We start from the raw sequence: 20,863 nt of genomic DNA on the forward strand, positions 1-20,863 counted from the left end.
AGACGGTCACTTCACCACTTGGGTCTCAGTTTCCTCATCCAGAAGATACCTAAGGTTACCTGAGACATTCTCCTCCTGTTACTGGGGCAGGAAGTTCTACTTAAAATCTGACTTTCATTCTTCCTGCTTCCATTGATCCTGTTTGCCTTCAGCCAGTCCCTGAGGATCCCTTTCTGAATCCTAGAGGGGAAGATCTTAGATCTCATCTCTTCTCAAAAAGAGGATAGAAATGGGGAGTGGGGGAGATTGTCACATGGCCATGGGTCAAGATGCAAGTAAAGAAAGTCCCTGATCAGAAATTGGCAGATCAAGTGCAGGTTAGACTTCAGTATGAATTTTCACAGCTGGAAATACTGGAAAGTCTTGGGGAGGTGCTCATTTCCTCCCCTGGGAAATCCTTGGGAAAGGACTCCTCTCTCAAATAATGAGCACTCTATCCCATTCACAGGGGAGTGGCCCACTGACCTCCTGGCCAAGAGATCTGGTGCAGATTAGGGTGTGTGTGTATGACTACTAAAGGAAAAGAATTAGATTTTGTTGCTGTACACCTGAAACTAACACAATATTGTAAATCAACTTTACTTCAATTAAACAAAAAAGAAAATAAAAAATAATTAGATTTGGCTGAGCCTAAGCCATGGGCCACGTGCCTCCCTTACCCAGCCCAAGTGCAGTACGTGTTACCCAGTGCAGCAGATACTCTTCAGCCTGTTGTACAGAAGAAACCGTTCCAGAGAAACAAAGACCTTCCCAAGGTTTTGCCACTGCAAATGGCAGGACAGGAGTTTGACCTCAGTGCGCATGACTCCAGAGTCCTGTTCTCATCAAGATCTTCACAGCAGCAGTTCACTGTTCTCTCACCAGGTCTGGTTTCCCACCAGGGGTCTGCCTCTTGGAACAGACTGTCTGGTACCAGCCCTTGTCCAGACGCAGGTGCTGCTGGAGGATGGATTCCTCCAGGGCACCAAAATGTGTGCCCACATTTCTAGTCACATGGGTAGGTGGCGAGGAAAGTCACTTTCTCTGTCTTTTCTGGTCACAGCCAGGTTTCCCTGAGGCAAGAATTGTGGTTACGTGTGAGCCACCGCTGGGATTGAATTTCAGCCACTCAGTTGCATGGCTCTGCCTGGCTGGGCTCAAGCCCCATCGAGCCCATGTAGAGACAAGCCTAAGAGGGGGTTAGGCTGGATGCAGGTGCCGATGCTGAGACTGTCTCTCAGCTCGGGGATGCAAGGTCTGAGGAAAGCAAAGGGAGGTCCTAGGTCTGCCCAGGCGTTGCCTAGATCTGTCCCCAGAGGCATTCTCAGATCCCTCACCCCCACTAAGGAACGTGGGACAGCATTCCCAAGGCCTAAAATAGTGCCTGATCCATAGCAGACATTCAGTTAGTATTTGTTTAATGAAATGAATAAACTGAGGTCTCTTTCTCCCCAGACTCCTCAGACATCTTGTTCTGTCCCCTTCAGTCTTGCATCCCTGCCTGGGGCATGTCTCTTACTGAGGGACTTTACCACCCACGTCCCCCAGGTCTTCTTGTCCCGTCTCTCCAATAGATGGGTCTGTGTGGAGGGGCCAGAATTCTACCTTTAGGTCCTCAAGGATTTGGGGAGGAGGGTTTTTGTTTGGGGGGGGGAGGGTTGGTTTGTTTTGTGTGTGTGTGTGTGAGCTTCTTGAGTCCTTCGGAACCAAGTTCACAGCACTGTGAGTGGAAGCCCAGGCAGTGGAAGCCTAGGCAGTGGTGAGTGGGGCAGTTGGGGCATCCACTAGAGGGCAGTCCAGAATTTCCATACAAGACGGACTTGGGTGAGTCTAGATGGATGGACATGGACCTGCCTTGAGGCTGCATTTGCATTGCAGGCACCCCACTTTACTTGGTATACTTCGGAGGTGCTGTTGGAGATTGTGTATATCAAAGCCCCTGACAAGCTATCCTTGATGCCATCACTGGTATCCAGGGGAGAGAATCCAGGAGTCTGGCTGTCCTGCCCACAGTCTGTGCCATGGCCTTTGCCTGGAATCCCAGGAGGGAGGAGGGAGAGGGAAAGAGAGCCTGGGAAAGAAGAGGCAAGCAGAGGCCCTGGAACTGTGGAGGGGGGTGTCATTGGTATTCTGGGCTCTGAGGAGTCCCCAGCGGCTGGGCAGCACTCAAGGCCCACCCCCTGGCACCAGGCTGTGCATTCATCAGTGACAGCTCTGGCCAGTGGGCCCTCTGGGCTCCCAGCAACGCCTGCATTTTGCACATTGGTTTGCATGACCAGTAATGACCGTTCACAGTGCCACATTCCCCCCTCCATGTCTAGAGAGTTCCTTGCTTTGCTTAACCCATGAATCTGCTGCCTAACCTCCATCCCTCCAGCTGCAAAGTCAGCTCCTCCTCTGTGCAGGGAGTGGGAGCACCACAGAAGACAAAACCCAATCAGAGCTTCCTCCAGGGAGGTGGCTAAGGTCATTTGCACCTCATCCTGCCTCCATAAAAGAGACTCCCTCCCCCATTTATACGTGCGTGTGATGTCTCTCCAGGAGCAAAGCCTCCCACCCATTCTCCCTTCATCCTTTTCCCTACTGTCTGAGTCCCTCCTCCTCTCCCCTTGACCAACGGGAAGTCCTTCCGACTGTCTAACTCCCATCCCTCCGGCTGCAACATCATCCTCTAGCTCGGCGAGCCCTCCCTCCCTCCCTACTCCAAGTCTTCAGCTTCTCATCCCCAGGACGCTGTCCTACTTCTCTCGTCCTTGCTCTCGCGGCTGCCGCCGCCGGGAACCGACGCAGAGAAGGCAGCGGGTCCCGTGATCTTCCCGAGCCCCCCGCGTTCCCAGCCCGAGGGCGGGGGCAGCCTCGAGGAAGGGCGGAGCGGGGGGGAAAGAAAGGGGGTTTTGTGCGGCGCCCGGCCGCCCGGCGCCCTCTTTCGAGCGTCCTGCGGGCCCAGCCTCTGCTCGCGCCCGCGCAGTCCCCGCCGCAGTCTCGGCTGCAGCTGCGGGACCGAGCCGTGGACGCGGAGGAGACCTCCGGAGGAGGCAGCAAACTTCGCGGTGCCGCACCCCCACCCCGGTCCTCCGCCTCCCGCCGGTAGGTGAGTGCGACCGCATCCCAGCCGCCCAGACCTGGGAGGGAGAGAGAAGGGAGCGACCCCCGGCTGCCCTGTGGTCCGCACCCCCGACCCCTCAGGCCTTACCTCGCGTGGCTCCGGCGCACGCAACCCGCCGACCCCTGACACCTCGGCGAGGTCCGCTGTCGGCCAGCCCAGAGAGCCTACGGCCCCTGCTGCCGTCCTGCCATCTCCAGCTCTGCCTCCCAGCTCTGCCGCTGGCACCCCCATTGCTGTTTGCAGCCTGACCCGCAGCCCCCTTGAGTCCGCGGGCTAATGGGAACGCCCCTCTGGGTCCTTGCGTCTTCCCTGCTGCGGGCTCCAGACCCAGCACCACCACCCGAGATTTCCAACCTTGTCCTGGGCAGGGCGGCGGCGGTTCGAGTCAGCCCCCGACTCTGTACCCACCGTGCAGGCAGCACCGCGGGAGGAGCCGGGGCCGGCCACCCTAGGGGTACCTTCCCGGAGCCCGCAGGACAGCAAACAGGAGCCGCTGTTGTGGGTGGTCCCGGCGCCGACTGGAGCTGGAATCCCAACTCTGCCACTTACTTGCTGTGTGACCTTGGGCAAGTTAGTTCACCTCCCTGAACCTCGGATTCCTCATCGATGTAATGCCTAATCAGTATTTTTCTCAAACTTGAGGTTGTACATGGGAAGCATTTAGTAAGAGGCCTGGCTCAGGTAGATGGTAGGAACTGTCAGCTGGAATTCCAGTTACCACTCCTGCTTTCCTTCCTAGCCCTGCTGTTGGGCCGGGAACCCCCCTCCCCCCGGGTACTTCCATATCCCCTTCCTATCAGAATAGCTCTGCCCACTTGGTTCTAACAGGACCAAGATTTGCCATCAGTTTTGTTAGCACCATTCATATCTGCATTACTTCTATTCCAGATAATACCAGTGAGATCAAGGGACAATGACCTAACCCATAGATCCACTCCCAGTATTACCAGTGCCTGTGTTGTCATGGCTAACTTTGCTGTTGATAACAGCATCATCCACATTTCAGATTTTATACTAGGAGGAGTTACAATAGCTCAGCTGGCGATGTTGCTAATCATATTGTTAGTTGTGCTTCCAATAAATAGGACTATTTATATGGTTACCGCAATTACTCCTGCAGGCCCTGCTAAGGCCTCACTGATATTGTGTAGGTTCCTGTTGCCCCTCACACAGCCACTAAGGGGATAGCTGAAAGCTTCCCTCATGCTGTGACTGAAGCTCTGGCCTCGTGTGCATCCCTGCTCACCCTGCTGAGTGCTGGAGCTCAGTTCCCATGGGGCCGACCTTGAACTGCCAGCTGGTGGGCATTCAGCATAGAGATGGTGGGCATTGGGCCTGTGTGCATAAGTGCACGCACATGCATGCATGCGTACACACACACACACACACACAGCTTGGTCTTGATTCTCTGTGCACTGGGTTTTTGAAGCCTGTGAGGGGATAGACATCCATGGTCAGACAGGAATGATAATGTAACAAGAGGGAAGTTTCCTGAACAGCTGGGGAAACTCAAGACAAGGGGAGAAATCCAGAGGCTGTAGCAGAGGGATGGTGTGGCATCAGGGAAAGGGACAGGAAGACTGCTGAGCTCTTGAGGATAGAGATGAAGTGGTGTGTCCTGCTCTGGAGGATGAGAAGATGGAGTGGAGGTGGGTGGGTGTGTGCTATGGAGACCAAGGCTTGGATCCTTGAGTCTGAGTCTGGTACCAGAGGAGGGGATGCCTGAGTTTTCTCAGGACTCCTAGCTATACCAGGAAGGGGCTGAGGCCCAAGCTTGGTGTGATTGGTGTGGGGTTGGGAGGTGTGCAGAACTCTCTGACTGTGAGAACCACACAATCAGGCCCACTCTCTTGGCCCCTCCGGTCAGTGACTCCAAATCTAGGAGGTGAGGGTGGGATACCCTCTATGATTCAGGACATCCAGGTCCTCATCAGACTCAGACTTTCTCCTTTCATTCCCCCACTTACATAACAGAGGTGAAAGGCAGGGTCCAGGGTGTTGGTCACAGAGTGGCTCCAACTATATGGGTTTCTGGGCCGCCCATCAGAGAGCTGTGAGTAGCTCCAGATCCAGTCCAGGGCGAGGGGAGGGAAGGCGCCAGAAAGGGGTCTGGCTTAGGACCTGGCACAGCTCAAATGCATGGCAAACAGTCTCCCAAGCACTCGGCAGGCACTGGCTGTTCATGCCAAATGGTCCGCACTCCAACCCCAGAAAGCAGTCCTCTCAAGTGCCCCCATGCCAAGAGTTGGTCTCACACCCTCTGATTGGGCCCCATCAAGAACCCCCTCCCTCTCAAAGGTCGAAGAGAGGCCCTGGGCATCTGGCTTCTGCCATTCCTCCCCCACCTCTGACCTTGAGGGAATGATGCCCAGCCACAATGGGGGAAATGGATGTTACCGTGGTGGGGAGGCATCCTTAGGAGGATGTGGGATCCTTCAGAGGATCTGGGAGAAGAGGGAAATTTCCCATCAGCTCAGGCTCAGAAAAGGGCAGACATGTACAAAGGCAGAGCCTGAGTGGTCAGGGAAGATGGAAGTGGAACAATGGGTCTGAAGTGGGAATGAGTAGACAGTAGGAATAAGCCTGATGTCTAGGAAGCCTTGCCTGCAGTCTAACCTTCATCTCTCTTGCTGTACCATTGGCCTATTCCATGGCAGCCTTGGCTCTCCATGCTCTTTTGAGTCTAAGCCAACCATTAAAGATGACGTTGGCTCTGCAGCCTTCCTTCCTGAGGGCATACTGGCCTGGTGCCTGACTTGGTTTCGCTGGGGACTCAGGTTCAATCCCTCTCTGGGCCCATTTCTCAATGTCCCACCCCCATCCCTCCATTATGAGAGTGTAAGAGCTTTGAGATCTTCAGAAGAATAGTTCAAGCTCTCAGAGCTTCTGATAGCCAAGGGCAGGAGGGAAATGGTCCCTTTCATTTATTCTCACACACCCCCCTTAGCCCACCCCCCAGCCTGGGGCTGGGGTGGGCGGAGGGAGAGGCTGGATGGAGGCCAGACTGGCAGAGACAGGGGCTTTGTCCCAGCTGGTTTCTGAGCCAGGAGATCCTGTGGGAAAGCCCGTGCCAGGCAGAAAGGAAAGGCTGGGAGGAAGGAGGGAGAAGGCAGCCAAGGATGAGGGGGTGGAGGATGCTGGGGGGTAAAGAGAAGAGTTTCCTTATAAGTAATGGTGCAGTGGAGGGAGTTCAATGAGGGGTTGGGCTGGAGAGATGTTGTTCATTGCCTGGGTTTAGTCTAGAAAGCCTTCCCAGAGGAGGCTAGGTGGGTATGGTACTCAGGGAGGAAGGGACAGGAAGGAAAGGTTGGGAGGAGGAAGGTTCAAAGAAATCCGGTACTGGGAGGGGCAGAGGAGACTCAAGCATAATAGCACCCACAATTCATGCTATATGCTGTAAGCATTTATTGAGCTCTTACTGTGTGCAGGGTGCTATACATTTGTACAGGTTTTTTTGTTTGCTTGTTTTTGTTTTGTTTTGTTTTAGGATAAAAAGCACTCTCAAAGCCCATAGCCTCATGACAACCTGTGAGGTGGTAGTAATGGTGCTGCTTTACAAGTAAGAAAACAAAGGCTTAAAGAGGGTAAGGAACTTGCCTTAAGTCACACAGTGAGTTGACGAGGACCCAGGTCTCGGTTCTGAATAAGAATCCCGTGGTGGGGGGACTTCCCTGGTGGCGCAGTGGTTAAGAATCCTTCTGCCAGTGCAGGGGACACGGGTTCGAGCCCCGGTCCAGGAAGATCCCACATGCTGCGGAACAACTAAGCCTGTGCGCCACAACTACTGAGCCTGCGCTCTAGAGGCTGTGCTCCACAACAAGAGAAGCCACTGCAATGAGAAGCCCACGCACCGCAACCAAGAGTAGCCCCCGCTCGCCACAACTAGAGAAAGCCCACAAGCAGCAACGAAGACCCAATGCAGCCAAACATAAATAAATAAATAAGAATCCCTTGAGGGGAGACAGAAACAGTGTTAATTAATAGTGAGGTGGGGGCAGTGGGCTTCTGGAGTCAGGATATGTGTGATCCATGTGGACGTGGTAGGGAGTCAGAAGTCCATCCTGAGGTCTAACCCCATCTTTCCTCCTCCATTCCCTCCCTCATCCTGCAGCATGGCCCTACCATCTCTGCCCCTGCTGGCAACCCTGGCTCTGGCCTGTGTCCCTGCGGCCTTAGCTGATGCTCTGGAAGGAGACAGCTCAGGTAAGCAACCCCATTCAGGGTCACTGTCTCCTGCATCTCCCCTGTGGTAGGAAGGAGCCTCTTGTTCAGCCCTAACCAACCTCTGTCAGCCTTGAGGGACCCAGGGAGGAGACAGAATTGGGAGCACTGTGGGGGAGGATCAGGGCAGGGACACTTGAAAATAAGGGATGATTTGTGGGCCGCTGGTAGGGTGGCGGAATCTTGGGAGTAGGGCTGGGGAGGGACACTAGGTGCATGGCTGCCAGTCTCCAGGGTGGAGGATGGGAGACCCTTGGGGCACGATGAATGGGTCTGGGAGGCAGAACAGAGGTGGAATTGGGAGAAATCGTGAAAGTGACCGAAGGGAACAGACTGGGAAACTTTGAGGACAAGGCTGCAGGACCCAGGGGGTGAGGTTAGAAGACCCTGGGGTGGGGGCCAGGAATCCTGGGGTGGTACTGGGAGACACTGGAGTTGAATTTGACTGGGAGACTTTGTGGACCGGTCTGTAGACCGTGAGGGGTGGGCCTGGGGGACCTAGAGGTGGGTTTGCAGGACTCAGCGGGCCCGAGCCCAGGTTCCTGGGGGCGGGGTTACGAAAACCCCCGGGCGAGGCCCGGGAATCCTAAGGCGGGGCGTCGGGATCCTGGGGCGGGGCTTGGAAACCCTGGGGCGGGTCGTGGCAGAGCCACAGCACGAAGTGCAAGCCGGCCCCGCCCGCCCACAGAGGACCGGGCTTTGCGCGTGCGCACAGCGGGTGACGCGCCGCTGCAGGGCGTGCTGGGCGGCGCCCTCACCATCCCGTGCCACGTTCACTACCTGCGGCCGCCGCCAAGCCGCCGGGCCGCGCAGGGCTCCCCCCGGGTCAAGTGGACCTTCCTGTCCGGCGGCCGGGAGGCCGAGGTGCTAGTGGCGCGGGGGCTACGCGTCAAGGTGAGCGAGGCCTACCGGTTCCGCGTGGCACTGCCTGCTTACCCGGCGTCACTCACCGATGTCTCCCTGGTGCTGAGCGAGCTGCGGCCCAACGACTCGGGTATCTACCGCTGCGAGGTCCAGCACGGCATCGACGACAGCAGCGACGCCGTGGAGGTCAAGGTCAAAGGTGAGAGGGCAGAGATGGAGGTTCCCGGAGAGAGGGAGGGGAACCCACAGTCTGAAGCGGAAGCAAACACCTAGAAGGCACAGACTGAGTTGGAAAAGGAGTGCGTAGCTACAGGCCTCTGTTACCTCCTTTCTCTCTTCAGGTGGAGGAAGTTCTACCCACAGTCTAACTGAAGCCCCTCATGCTGTAGAGTGGGCGCAATTTGGACTTTACCCTTTGTATACAGGGGATTGACAAGGAAGGGAAGGGAAAGTCAGTGAGCTGGGTGATCCTGCCTCAGGATCCTCTCTGCCCCTCAGGGGTCGTCTTTCTCTACCGGGAGGGCTCTGCCCGCTATGCTTTCTCCTTCGCTGGGGCCCAGGAGGCCTGTGCCCGCATCGGAGCCCGAATCGCCACTCCGGAGCAGCTCTATGCCGCCTATCTTGGGGGCTATGAACAGTGTGATGCTGGCTGGTTGTCCGACCAGACCGTGAGGTGGGCTGGGGCTGGGGCCCAGGAGCTTCTAGCTGTTTCTGAGGAGGGCTGTGGCCTCTGGTTCTGCCAGGGGCTGCCCACTGCTGCCTCAGGCTGGCCATATAGGGCTCCCTGCCTCTGGCAGATGAAGCTGGTCTTTGGAGGGTGGGTTAGGACCCCGCCCTGGTGGGAGGTGTGCATTTCTGCAGAGCTAGGAGGACAACTGGCTGCACTGAAAAGCAGTGTGATTCAGGAGGGTCACCATGGGATGGCTCCCTGGTGAAGGCATTTGTACCCCTTCCCCAGGTATCCCATCCAGACTCCACGAGAGGCCTGTTATGGAGACATGGATGGCTTCCCTGGGGTCCGGAACTATGGAGTGGTGGACCCGGATGACCTCTATGATGTCTACTGTTATGCTGAAGAACTAAATGGTGATTGGGGGTAGGGAGTTCCCAGGGGAAGAGCCCCCTCTCCAGTGCTGCCCATAGGTCCTCCTGGGCCTCTGCTGGATCTTATCATCCTTTATCAGCCTATATTTAAGTGGGCAGCCAGCGGTAAGGAAACAGTCAGTGTCCCTCCCTCCAAACACTGTCATATAGACAAGTTCATGGCCAAAGCCTCAGACAGGTGGTAGGAGACTGAGTTTGACTCTGCTGTTACCTGCTGTGCATCTCTCTACGTTTTAGTATCTCTGAGCCTCAGTTTCCTTCTTGGCAGAATTAGGAAGTTGGACCAGGTTCCCTCGAGCAATATTATCCATCCTAAGGTTCTATCAAGACTTCGATCCTATAAAGTAGTGTGATGGACTGCATGTCGCAGATGAGGAGACTGAGGCCCAGAGAAGCTTGCCCAGAGTCTCTGTGGGAGCCCAGGGTGGAAGGAGCTCCCTTCCTGGTAACCCAGCCTCTTCTTCCTCCCCAGGAGAGCTCTTCCTGGGGGCCCCTCCAGACAAGCTGACATTGGAGGAGGCACGGGCATACTGCCAGGAGCGGGGTGCTAAGATTGCAACCACGGGCCAGCTGTATGCAGCCTGGGATGGTGGCCTGGACCGCTGCAGCCCAGGCTGGCTGGCTGATGGCAGTGTGCGCTACCCCATCGTCACACCCAGCCAGCGCTGTGGTGGGGGCCTCCCTGGTGTCAAGACTCTCTTCCTCTTCCCCAACCAGACCGGCTTCCCCAACAAGCACAGCCGCTTCAATGTCTACTGCTTCCGAGGTGAGCCCACCTCCTTGCAGAGGCTGAGACCAACCTCAGGGAGACAGAGTCGAGGCCTACGCTCTTACCCCAGCCCCGACCAGTTTCTCTTGGGTCTTTGCCATTTGCCTCAAGGAGCTTTGGGTGGTGCTCAGCTTGTCACTTAGGGTTCTAATTCTGGTTGTGCCCTCTGACTTGGTCTTTGTGGCCTCAAGGAGGGCTCACCTCTCTGCATCTCCTCACCTGCCTCCACACCAGTAGTCCCTGCCTTGTCTCTTCCTGTTGCAAAGCTGCCTCTCCCTTATTGGACTGCCAAATATGTCTCCATCTCTGGTCAGCTCATGAGCAGATCAGAGATGACTGACATCCTCTGAATCCAATGAATGATCTGCTCCAGTTAACCAAATACGCTTCAGAGGGGTTTCCAGAACCTTCAACTTGAAGGTAACAGATTTTTACCACCAAATATTGAGGGACAGACATAATTCCCCCCACAGGGAGCAGGTCCTTAAAGACAGCTGGGTGCAGAGATGGCTTCCTGCCCACATCTTCTACTGGCAGCTGGAGGGGAGGCAGTGCCTGCGACCCCCAGAGGCACAGGGCCCAGGCCAAGGATGACTGACAATCAGGGAGGCATTGCCATGGAGTATTGGAGTCCCTGCCCCAACTGTGAGCCTGCAGTACTGGTACAAGGGCTGGAGGCAGAATTGGAAAGAGAAGACACAGCCTTCTAGAAGCCCTTAGTCTGAAGGAGGAAGACACAGTTTCTGCCACGGGAGCCCCCAGTCTGACCAAAGACGAAATGCTTCACCCCCAGCACAAGGAAAGACTGAGAGAAAAGCATTACTTCGCCTGGGACAGATCTCCAGATGGCTTTGGCCTGAGGCTGGGAGGGATGGGGAAGGGAAGTCCACAGGAAGACAGGTCCATCTGGAAAGACTTACTTGAACACAGATAATGGTGATGATGATAATAATTATAATAATAGTAGCTAACACTTCTAGCACTGATTATAATTATGTCCCAAGCACTGTTCTGGAAAGAAATTGAAGGAGGAACTGAATCAGGAGAAGAGGGGAAGGAAGAGGATGACTATGGTTTGGAGCAGGTGGAGGGCAGAGGCAGGCAAGGGCACAGGTTTGCTTGTCTGGTATGAGCAAGGCTCACTGAAGCAGGTGACGAAGGCAGGATGTGCTGTCCTGTCTTGTCTGGCTGAACACAGATGGCCCTCAGGGCTTTTCTTAGCCCAATTCCACCTTTGCTTCACTGGTTTTCTGTTTTTGGTTCCCTTCCCCCGGGACAAGGTAATTCATTCTAAAACTCTGGTTATTTGAAGAGAGCAGATCCTGGAAGGATGGGGTGGCCACTTGCCCTTTTGCCCCAACACCGAGATCATCAGGTGGTGATGGTTGAATGTCCTTCCTGTACTCTACCCTTCAGCTCTCTTGTGGTGATGGCAGCCTGTCCCCTTCCATTTCTAGAGTCTTAGAATGACTGGGATCCCTCACACCTTACCCTAAACCCAGGGTCCCAAGGTGCTGAGGCCATTTTGTCCATCCTTCTGCCTCCATCTCCTTACTCAAGGGATGACCTCTCTCCTGAGCCTTCCTTTACCATTCTATCTGAAGTGGTACTTCCCATCTCCTTACTAAACTTAATTGTTCTTTACATGGTAACATTATATGTTTATTTGTTTGTCTGTATCTAGAATATAAATTCCCTTGAGGGCAGGAAGCTTGCTGTTTTGCTCTGCACTGTATCCCCAGTGCCCAGGAGAATGCTCGGCATGACACAGAGCGGGCACTTGATTAATGCTTGAGGAATGAGTGATGAAGCCCCGGGGTGCTCCCTGGGCCCCATGGGTGCTCCATAGGGAAGATGAGAGAGAATTGAGAGAATTCCATGGTCTCTGAGTCTAACCCAGAACCCTCACATGCAGGCCTGTGAGGGCAGAGCCACCGCTTTAACCTCCCCTTGACACTTTCCTCCTGCCACAGACTCTGCCCAGCCCTCTGCCATCCCTGAGGCCTCCAACCCAGCCTCTGACCTGGCCTCTGATGCACTGGAAGCCATTGTCACAGTGACAGAGACCCTGGAGGAACTGCAGCTGCCTCAGGAAGCTGTGGAGAGCGAGTCTCGGGGAGCCATCTACTCCATTCCCATTATGGAGGATGGAGCAGGTGGAAGCTCCACTCCAGAAGACCCAGCAGAGGCCCCTAGGACCCTCCTAGGTAACTCAAATCTCTTATCCTGGGGATGTCCGCACCTGGGAGAAGTTGGGGCAGAAGGGGCAAGCCCAGGTTGAGGCCGGGGTTGTCGCTGCCGTGATTCTGCCCTGTCCTCTCTCAGCAGCACAGTTGTGCAAGGCGCCTCTCCTGTTCCTCTCCCAACCTTTGCCTTTCCAGCAAATCCCACTCCCAAATAGCTGGGTCTGCAGATGCTTGGACTAAGGAGCTGCCCTCTGGGAAGGAGGGATCTCCTTTCTTTGGTCTCTCCTCCCCCTCACCTACCCAAAATAAACAGAATTTTAACAGACTGGGAGAGGTAGATGCAACCACCAGGTTTTCCTGGGCTAATGACAGCTCATAGAGCCTCCGCAACTGTTGCCTCACTATTGCAGCTCCAGTTGAAACTCTTCTGGTGTGGCGCAAAGGCGATTCCTCCCCAGGGCAGGCTCTTCCCTCCCCCCGAGGGCTCACCCTCCCCAGCCCCGCCTTTCTCCCCTTCCCCTTCCTTCTTCCTGTCCTCTGGTGGGTGCTGTCCCAGGTGCTGAATCATCTGTGCTTTGCCTAGAATTTGAAACCCAATCCATTGTACCTCCCCTGGGGTCCTCAGAAGAGGAAGGCAAGGTGTTGGAGGAAGAAGAGAAATACCAGGATGAAGAAGAGAAAGAAGAGGAAGACGAAGAGGAGGAGGTGGAGGACGAGGCCCTGTGGGCCTGGCCCAGTGAGCTCAGCAGCTTGGACCCAGAGGCCCCTCTCCCCACTGAGCTGGCTCCAGAGGAGTCCCTCTCCCAGGCATCCCCACCAGTGAGGGCGGTCCTGCAGCCTGATGCATCACCACCTCCCTACGGAGAGCCAGAGGCTCCCAGGCCTCCAACGGTCCTTGGACCACCCACTGAGACCCTGCCCACTCCCAGGGAGGGGAACCTGGCATCCCCATCACCTTCCACTCCGGTTGGGGCAAGAGAGAGAGGGGAGGAGACTGGGGGTCCTGAGCTGTCTGGGGTCCCTCGAGGAGAGAGTGAGGAGACAGGGAGCTCCGAGGATGCCCCTTCCCTGCTTCCAGCCACACGGGTCCCTGAGGGTACCAGGGATCTGGAGACCCCTTCTGAAGAGAATTCTGGAAGAACTGTCCCAGCAGGGACTTCAGTGCATGCCCAGCCGGTGCTGCCCACTGACAGTGCCAGCCATGGTGGAGTGGCCGTGGCCCCCTCATCAGGTAACTTTGCCCAAGGCTCAACCTCCCTCTTTATCCTCCTCCTCTTTCTCCCCCTGCAGCTGTGGATCACCTGACCTATAGTCCTTTAACCCACCATTGCCCCAGACTCTCTTGTCCTTTGCCTTCATTCTCCTACCCACCTCTACCTGTGGGCTTCCAATCTTGGATACCCCACCTTGTGACTTCCATTCCAGCTCTCTGAGTCCTCACCCTGTAACCCCCAACTCCATGACTCCCACCCTGTGACCCTATCCCTGTTTCTGAAATCCACACTGTGACCCCCAGCCCTACCACCAAACACCTGGAACTTTTTCCTACCCTCGGCTCTCTACCTGTGACGCACATCTCACTGGCCCCACAGAGGACCCTCATGCCTTGTTCAGTGGGTGCCCTCATTGCCTTTTGCACTCTTCAAGGCCCAGGCCCATCCTCCACTGCTCCCTCCCCCTCCTGTGTGCCATCTCCCTTCAGCTGCCTCCCACTGGTATCAGGGAAGCCTGGGATCCCATGCCCACCCCTCAACCTTTGGGGTCTAGGAGAGCCCTATCCCCACAGAGCCTTAAGCAACTACTTCTGTGAAGTACTTTTTTAGACTGTTTCATGGAAACAAGCCTTGGAAATAAATCTCTATTAAACCGCTTTATAACCAAAACTCTGGCACCCTCTGTCTCCAACCCCAGCTGTTTGCCCCTTTCATTCCATGGAGTTGTGTCCTGGGTAGCTCTTTGATGGTTCTTTTGGTGCCATCTCTGTCTCTCTGTCTCTCTCTTTCTCCCCTGGGTCTTTGTGTGTCTTTGTGCCTCTTCCTTTTCCATCTTCAGCCTGCACCCTTTCCTGTCCTAGCAGTCTAACAGCCCCTGCTGTTCCCTTGTCCTCTCCTCAGGCCTGTCTCCGCCCTCCTGACTGCTGAGATCCCAAATCTGACTGTACACTTTACCCCAGAGAAGTCTTTGTCTGTCAGTCTGCGGGAGTGCTGAGAGTTGAAGTCCCTCACTCCTGGAGAGAAACCTCTGCAGCCCAGAGTGTGTGTGTGCGTGTGTGTGTGTGTGTGTGTGTGTACACGTGTCCCTTTGTATTCATTTCTGATCCATCTTGATGGCTCCCATCTAGAGCCACACATACAGAGGACTGACAGAGAAAGTCCCTCTTAGCATGGAGGCCATTCCCTGGCGTCCAGGTGCCCCAAGGCCCTGTTCCCCTCCCCCACATATCAGCAGGGGAATAGTATCTCGCTTTCATCCCACTGCCCATGGCCTCCCCCTCCTCCACTAACTCCTGCACTAATGACCACCTTTACCTACTATTTCACCCTTCCTGAACCCAAAGGATCTCAAAGTTCCTATTGCTGGAGAAGAAACAAATCAGGAGGGGAGGATGGAGCGTGTGGAGGGAGGGGGAATGGGGAGTTAGGTTCTGGGGTCTGAGAGAAAGAAGCCCTATCTATTTAGTGAAGGTTGAGCTTCCAAATGGAGATCTCTGGAGAAGGCTGGGACCCTCCTAGTCCCAGGACCATTCTCCTAGATGGCCCAGGGTGGGCTAGGGGGCTCTGCATCACACCTAGGCTCACTCATTTCAACTACTGGCTCCCGGCCCAGCTGGCCTTGGAGTTCAGCGCTGCGGGGTGAGGAGGGGCTTTGGTGGGAGAGGAGCATCATTGGAAGTATCTGCGGTGTCTTAGTTACCCCACCGGGGGATGAGTGAGAGGTCCTCCAGCCTGCTATTGCAGCAGTAAGGAAGGAAGAACCTTATGATTGTGTATAGTAGTTGATCCAAAAGGGGGCAGGTGGAAGACCAGAAAGTCTCAAGAGGAGTTCCTTCACCGCCAACACCCGCCCCCCACCATCCTGGTTCAGGTTCTGCCACCCACAGCCAGGGGGAGGGACCTATGGCTTGGGTACGGCCCCAGGGACCAAGTTTGAGAGTCTTTGGCCCCCAGGGTTAGGGGGTTGGACAGAGAGGAGCAGAGAGGATCACGGGAGGAGCAGGAAAGTGTGAGGAAAGGAAGGGGGTTCAGGACGCCTACGCTCTGAAGGATCTGGTCCTTAAAGGGTTAAATAAAACACTGCCCCTCCTTGCTTTGCCCTAGGAGGTAGCAGTACCAGCTTGAAAGAAACTATTGGCAGAAGGGGTGATGACAGTAGGAGTGGTGTTGGAACAGCTGATTCATTTTACCCAAAACAGCTAGGTCATCCCAGCAAAATTCTTTGAATCACCTCCAGCTTCTCCTCCCCCCACCTCTGCTCTGATCCCCACCAGGCAGTGGGATCTTGGGCCAGAGTAAAGCACTGTGGGCATGGGCCTTGGCTGCTAGGAGTGGATGGCTTGGTCTGAGGGGTCCTGCCCAGGGCTGGGCTGAGAACCCTGACCTGCTCTGTCAGTCTGTGGGGCCATCATCTCCGGGTCATCCGGATCAGAAAGGAGTAGAATCTGACAGCCCCTTCAGCACCTAGGCCCAGTCTAAGGGCAGCCACCCAAGATCGTGAGAGAGAGTCCAGAAGAGAAGGCAGATGGCCTAGCCAGACGGAGCTGGATCTAGACAACAGATTGCAGGCCTTCAGAGTAGTGTGTTAGTCCAAGAAGACTGCCTGGAGGAGAAGGGGCCAGAAGGAAGGAACAAAATGGACTGAAGGGGTTTCTAGGCTGGGGAACCCGCAGGAGGCCCCAAGTGGAGGGGGAAAGGGGAGCCTGGTAAGGGGGGGAGAGTCCTGGGAGAAAAGAAGGGGAGGCAAAGAGGTTGGGTGATGTTGAGAGAGTGTGTGGAGCCAGTGCTACAGGACAGTGGGAGCTGCTGCAGCTCCATTCCTGGGATGGGTTAGGGGGGGCGAGGGAGTAGGGCATAGAGTGAGGGAAGTGCATTGGATCTTCACTAACAGCTTCTGGGCCTGGCTCTGCCCAGTGGACAGCAGGAGGAATGGTTAGCTCCCTCCTAGACCACTCCAGTATCAGGTCCCAGAAGCAGTAAATGGCAGGCCACACCTCACTGTTGCTATGGTGACTCTCCTCTCCTTCAGTTCCACCCAGCCCACCTAGACTACACAGAACTGTGCTAGGACCTGGCACAATGACAAGGGGTGGGGGACTAAACTCTAGGCCTAGAGAGGTAAAGTGACTGGCTCAATGTTACCCGGCAGATCCAGGAGCTAGGTAAGAGTCCAGGACGCATGACTGACAGCCCAGTATCCTTCCCCTTAGGCCCTGAAGGCCTTCCTGGACACTCCTCTCAGCCCCTGTTAGACGTGGTCCACACTGGTGGGCATGACAATGACCAGCACTGGGCCGAGCCAGTGCTGAAGTGGGGGGCAGTGAGGAGGGAAAAACCCAGAACTCAGGTCTGGGCTGTGACCAGAGGCAGGCTCCAGGGAGAACATTTAGGGTGCTGTGATAGCCCCCAGGACAAGGTCGTCAGGGCTGGGACCCCTGAACCCTGTGCTGCAGAGCTGTGCTCCCCTGGCCCCCCACCTCACTCCTCTCTCCCTCTCAGGTTACTGTGTCCCCAGCCCCTGCCATAATGGTGGGACGTGCTTGGAGGAGGAGGAGGGGGTCCGCTGCCTATGTTTGCCTGGCTATGGGGGGGACCTGTGCGATGTTGGTGAGTGTGCTGAGGGGCTGCGGTGGGGGGAGAGCTGAAGCCTAGACCCTGCCACAACGTGCTAGTTCCAGGGGGGTGGGACGGGACACTGGTTTTGGCCTTGCCATTAATGAATCTCCATTTGTTGTTGTTGAATGCACCGGCGCAGGTTGCAGGATCTTAGTTCCCTGACCAGGGATTGAACCTGGGCCTCCTGCAGTGGAAGCGTGGGAGAAGAATCCCCATTTTATTTTATTTTTATTTTTTTAAAATTATTTATTTATTTATGGCTGTGTTGGGTCTTCGTTTCTGTGCGAGGGCTTTCTCTAGTTGTGGCAAGTGGGGGCCACTCTTCATAACGGTGCACGGGCCTCTCATTATCGCGGCCTCTCTTGTTGCAGAGCACAGGCTCCAGACGCGCAGGCTCAGTAATTGTGGCTCACGGGCCTAGTTGCTCCGCGGCATGTGGGATCTTCCCAGACCAGGGCTCGAACCCGTGTCCCCTGCATTGGCAGGCAGATTCTCAACCACTGCGCCATCAGGGAAGCCCAAGAATTCCCATTTTAGACAAATCACATAACTTCTCTGAGCCCTCCCCTCAATTTACTCATCTGTTAAGTGGAATCAAAAATGACTCTCTCAGGGAGTCTATGCTCCTGGAATTTGGCAGGCAGTCAGTACTTGTCAGTTTCCGTTCTCCTGGGAAGAGAGGAGGGTTCAGCTCTTCTTTAGGATGGAGGATTGCAGAGACCCAGGCCGGAACTCCAGCCTCACCCTGGTCTCTGTCGCTCAAGAGAAGGAAGGCATCAAGGCCCCCCTCCAACCAGGGCCCCTCCAGCTCCTAGCCGCTCCATCTCTACTCTCTCTTTGGCACCGCCCTCCTACACTTAGTCCCGCCCTCTCAGTCTGAGGTGGCGGGAGGAGCCCAGTCCCTGTCTGGGGACCCAGCCCCTCAGAGTTTCGGGGTCCTCCCGCCTAAGCTGCCTGCCCTTCTGTGTCCTAGGCCTCCGCTTCTGCAGCCCCGGCTGGGACGCCTTCCAGGGCGCCTGCTACAAGCACTTTTCTACACGAAGGAGCTGGGAGGAGGCGGAGAACAAGTGCCGGATGTACGGCGCGCACCTGGCCAGCATCAGCACGCCGGAGGAACAGGACTTCATCAACAGTGGGCTGGGGACAGGGCGGGAGGCGACCCTCGTCACCTGTTCTCTCACTCACACATTCACTCGCTCATCAATCAATCAATTAATGAGTGTGTTAATTAATTCCCTTATACATTAATTCAGGTACTCATTACTTGGTTTACCTCATTCATTCATTCATTCATTCACTTTTCCTTCCTCCTTCCTTCCTTCCCACTCCACACGTGGGTAGTGGGGCTTCAGGCAGGGGAGGGCTGAGATTCGCTCAGGAAATACACCTGCATCAGCCTGGCGGTTGCTTGGGGGCTTATCTTTAGTCGCTCCCCACCTCCCTGGCTCTCCTGCCTCCGTCTACTCTCCCCGACTCTGACCTTGCTGAAAGTTTTTACTTTTTCCAGAGTTTCCCTTTTCTAGCCCTGGTGATATTTTTCTTCTTCCTCACCCCCCACGCCCCTGCCTTCCATCCCGCCCTTGTGCAGAGGTTGGAGGTATAAGGATACCGGGAAGCGCGGATTTGGGGTTGCGGGAAGGACTTCCCCCCCCGCGAGCACCCACAGACAGCCCGATGACAGGGAATGGCCGCCATCTGCTGGCAGCGAAGCTCACTGCATGCCTTCGTCTCCCCTGCGGTTCTTCCCCAGATCGATACCGGGAGTACCAGTGGATCGGGCTCAATGACAGGACCATCGAAGGCGATTTCCTGTGGTCAGATGGCATCCCCCTGGTGAGAGGTTCCGGCCATCCCTCACGCTGTCTAGGTCGCTTCTTCGAAGCATTTCTGCCCTCTACCCCCAATAACCCCCATCCCTCCCTCTCCTTTTACTGGCCCCTTACCTTTCCCTCTTCCTGGCCCTCCTCCATTCCTTGTGTCCCCTTCTCTTCTCTTCTGGTTCCCGTTATCCTTCCCCCCAAAGCCCCTGACATCTTCTTTCTCCTTCTGGGTCCCCTACTCCCCATCCCTCTAGCCTTCCCTCTCCTGGTGCCCCTCCCCCACCTCCTTCTCCTCAGGTCCTCCAGGTCCATTCCTCCCAGTGCTCCTGGGGCTGGAGCTCCTCACCACCTCCTCCATCCTCCCCCCACCCTCCCAGCTCTATGAGAACTGGAACCCTGGGCAGCCAGACAGCTACTTCCTGTCCGGAGAGAACTGCGTGGTTATGGTGTGGCACGATCAGGGACAATGGAGTGATGTGCCCTGCAACTACCACCTGTCCTACACCTGCAAGATGGGGCTGGGTGAGGGCAGGCGAGGGGGAGGAGGGGTGGGGGCTAGAGAATCCTGGAACTGATGTGTATGCAGAAGGAGGGTGCAAAGCTACACAGAGAAATCAGAAATGTGTCCCAGGCCGTGGGCATGGGTGGGATAACAAATTAGACGGGTCCATTTGGAACCCCTACTCTTTATTATTTATTTATTTGGTCACGCCGGGTCTTAGTTGCGGCCGGTGGGCTCCTTAGTTGTGGCATGCGATCTCTTAGTTGCAGCATGCATGAGGGATCTAGTTCCCTGACCAGGGATCGAACCTGGGCCCCCTGCATTGGGAGCTCAGAGTCCCAACCACTGTGCCACCAGGGAGGTCCCTGGAACCCCTACTCTTTTTGTGTGTCAGGTTATGGCCTACTCCTCTCCTCCTTCATCCCAATTCTGGGAACTGTTACCCCCAGAGCCCAGCTCCCAGTTCCTGACTGTGTCCCCCCTGCAGTGTCCTGTGGCCCCCCACCAGAGCTGCCCCTGGCTCAAGTATTTGGCCGTCCACGGCTGCGCTATGAAGTAGACACAGTGCTTCGTTACCGGTGCCGGGAGGGGCTGGCCCAGCGCAACCTACCACTGATCCGCTGCCAGGAGAATGGTCGCTGGGAGCCCCCCCAGATCTCCTGTGTGCCCCGCAGGCCTGTGAGTGCCAGGAGGAGGCAGGTGGGGGGCACTAGCCAACACAACCGTGGGCTCCAGTCCTAGCTCTGTCCATCACTGGCTGTGTAATCTTGGAGTTATCACTACCCCTCTCTGGGGCAAAGAGGAGGTGGGCTGAATGCTCCGGGGTCCCCTTCAGTGCTGCTGTCTGAGAATATGCAGCCACACTCTGAGCTCTTAAGGGCTGAGCCAGGGAAGGTGTTTTGATGAGGTCAGAGGTCAAGGAGCAAGAACACCAGAGGGCAGGCTCTGAGAAGACAGAGAAGGAGGAGGAGCCCAAGGGTGGAGGGTGAGTGTGTGTGTCTTTCCCAGGCTCGAGCTCTGCGCCCAATAAAAGCCCCAGAAGGACGTCAGAGGAGGCTCCTGGGGAGCTGGAAGGCACGGTTGACCCCGCCTCCCAATCCAGCTCCAGGTCCCTAAGGGTCAAGGCCGCCAACACTGCCCTCTGCCCCCAACCCTCCCTCGAACCCATGCTTTTCCCATCACAGGGAGTGACAACGAGAGGGGTGGAGCTGAAGTCCAGGTGATAGTGCCTGAGGGGCTTCTGTGAAATACCTGGGTAGCTCCAGCCCTGCCTTAGGCTCTCTCACCCCTATCCTGGGCATCAGGTTTTTCCCTCAGGGCCTTGAGTAGGTCCCTAAGTGCCTCAACTGCCCTCTCCTTGCCAGCCATCCTGTCCTCTCCATTCCCCTGGGGGGCACTGTGCCCACTCATTCTCGGTTTTCCAAGAGAATGGGTTCGCAGGATGGAGTACCTGTAAAACCAGCAGGAAATAAAGCTGCATTTG

At 55.9% G+C, this 20,863-nt stretch overlaps 1 protein-coding gene across 1 annotated transcript; it reads left to right on the forward strand.

Moving 5' to 3' along the window:
• The first annotated feature begins 259 nt into the window (after window positions 1–259).
• BCAN (brevican) lies at window positions 260–20,863 on the forward strand. Its single transcript, XM_059922095.1, has 15 exons — window positions 260–275; window positions 2,817–3,066; window positions 7,197–7,288; window positions 7,995–8,369; window positions 8,669–8,843; window positions 9,129–9,256; window positions 9,747–10,040; window positions 12,017–12,250; window positions 12,813–13,460; window positions 16,942–17,049; window positions 18,032–18,190; window positions 18,809–18,891; window positions 19,256–19,400; window positions 19,868–20,058; window positions 20,389–20,863. Exons 1-15 carry the CDS (start codon window positions 260–262, stop codon window positions 20,494–20,496), a joined length of 3,006 nt encoding a protein of 1,001 aa, XP_059778078.1. The 3' UTR covers window positions 20,497–20,863.

Source organism: Balaenoptera ricei, chromosome 1 (assembly GCF_028023285.1).
Source record: "Balaenoptera ricei isolate mBalRic1 chromosome 1, mBalRic1.hap2, whole genome shotgun sequence".
In the NCBI taxonomy this organism is placed as follows: domain Eukaryota; kingdom Metazoa; phylum Chordata; class Mammalia; order Artiodactyla; family Balaenopteridae; genus Balaenoptera; species Balaenoptera ricei.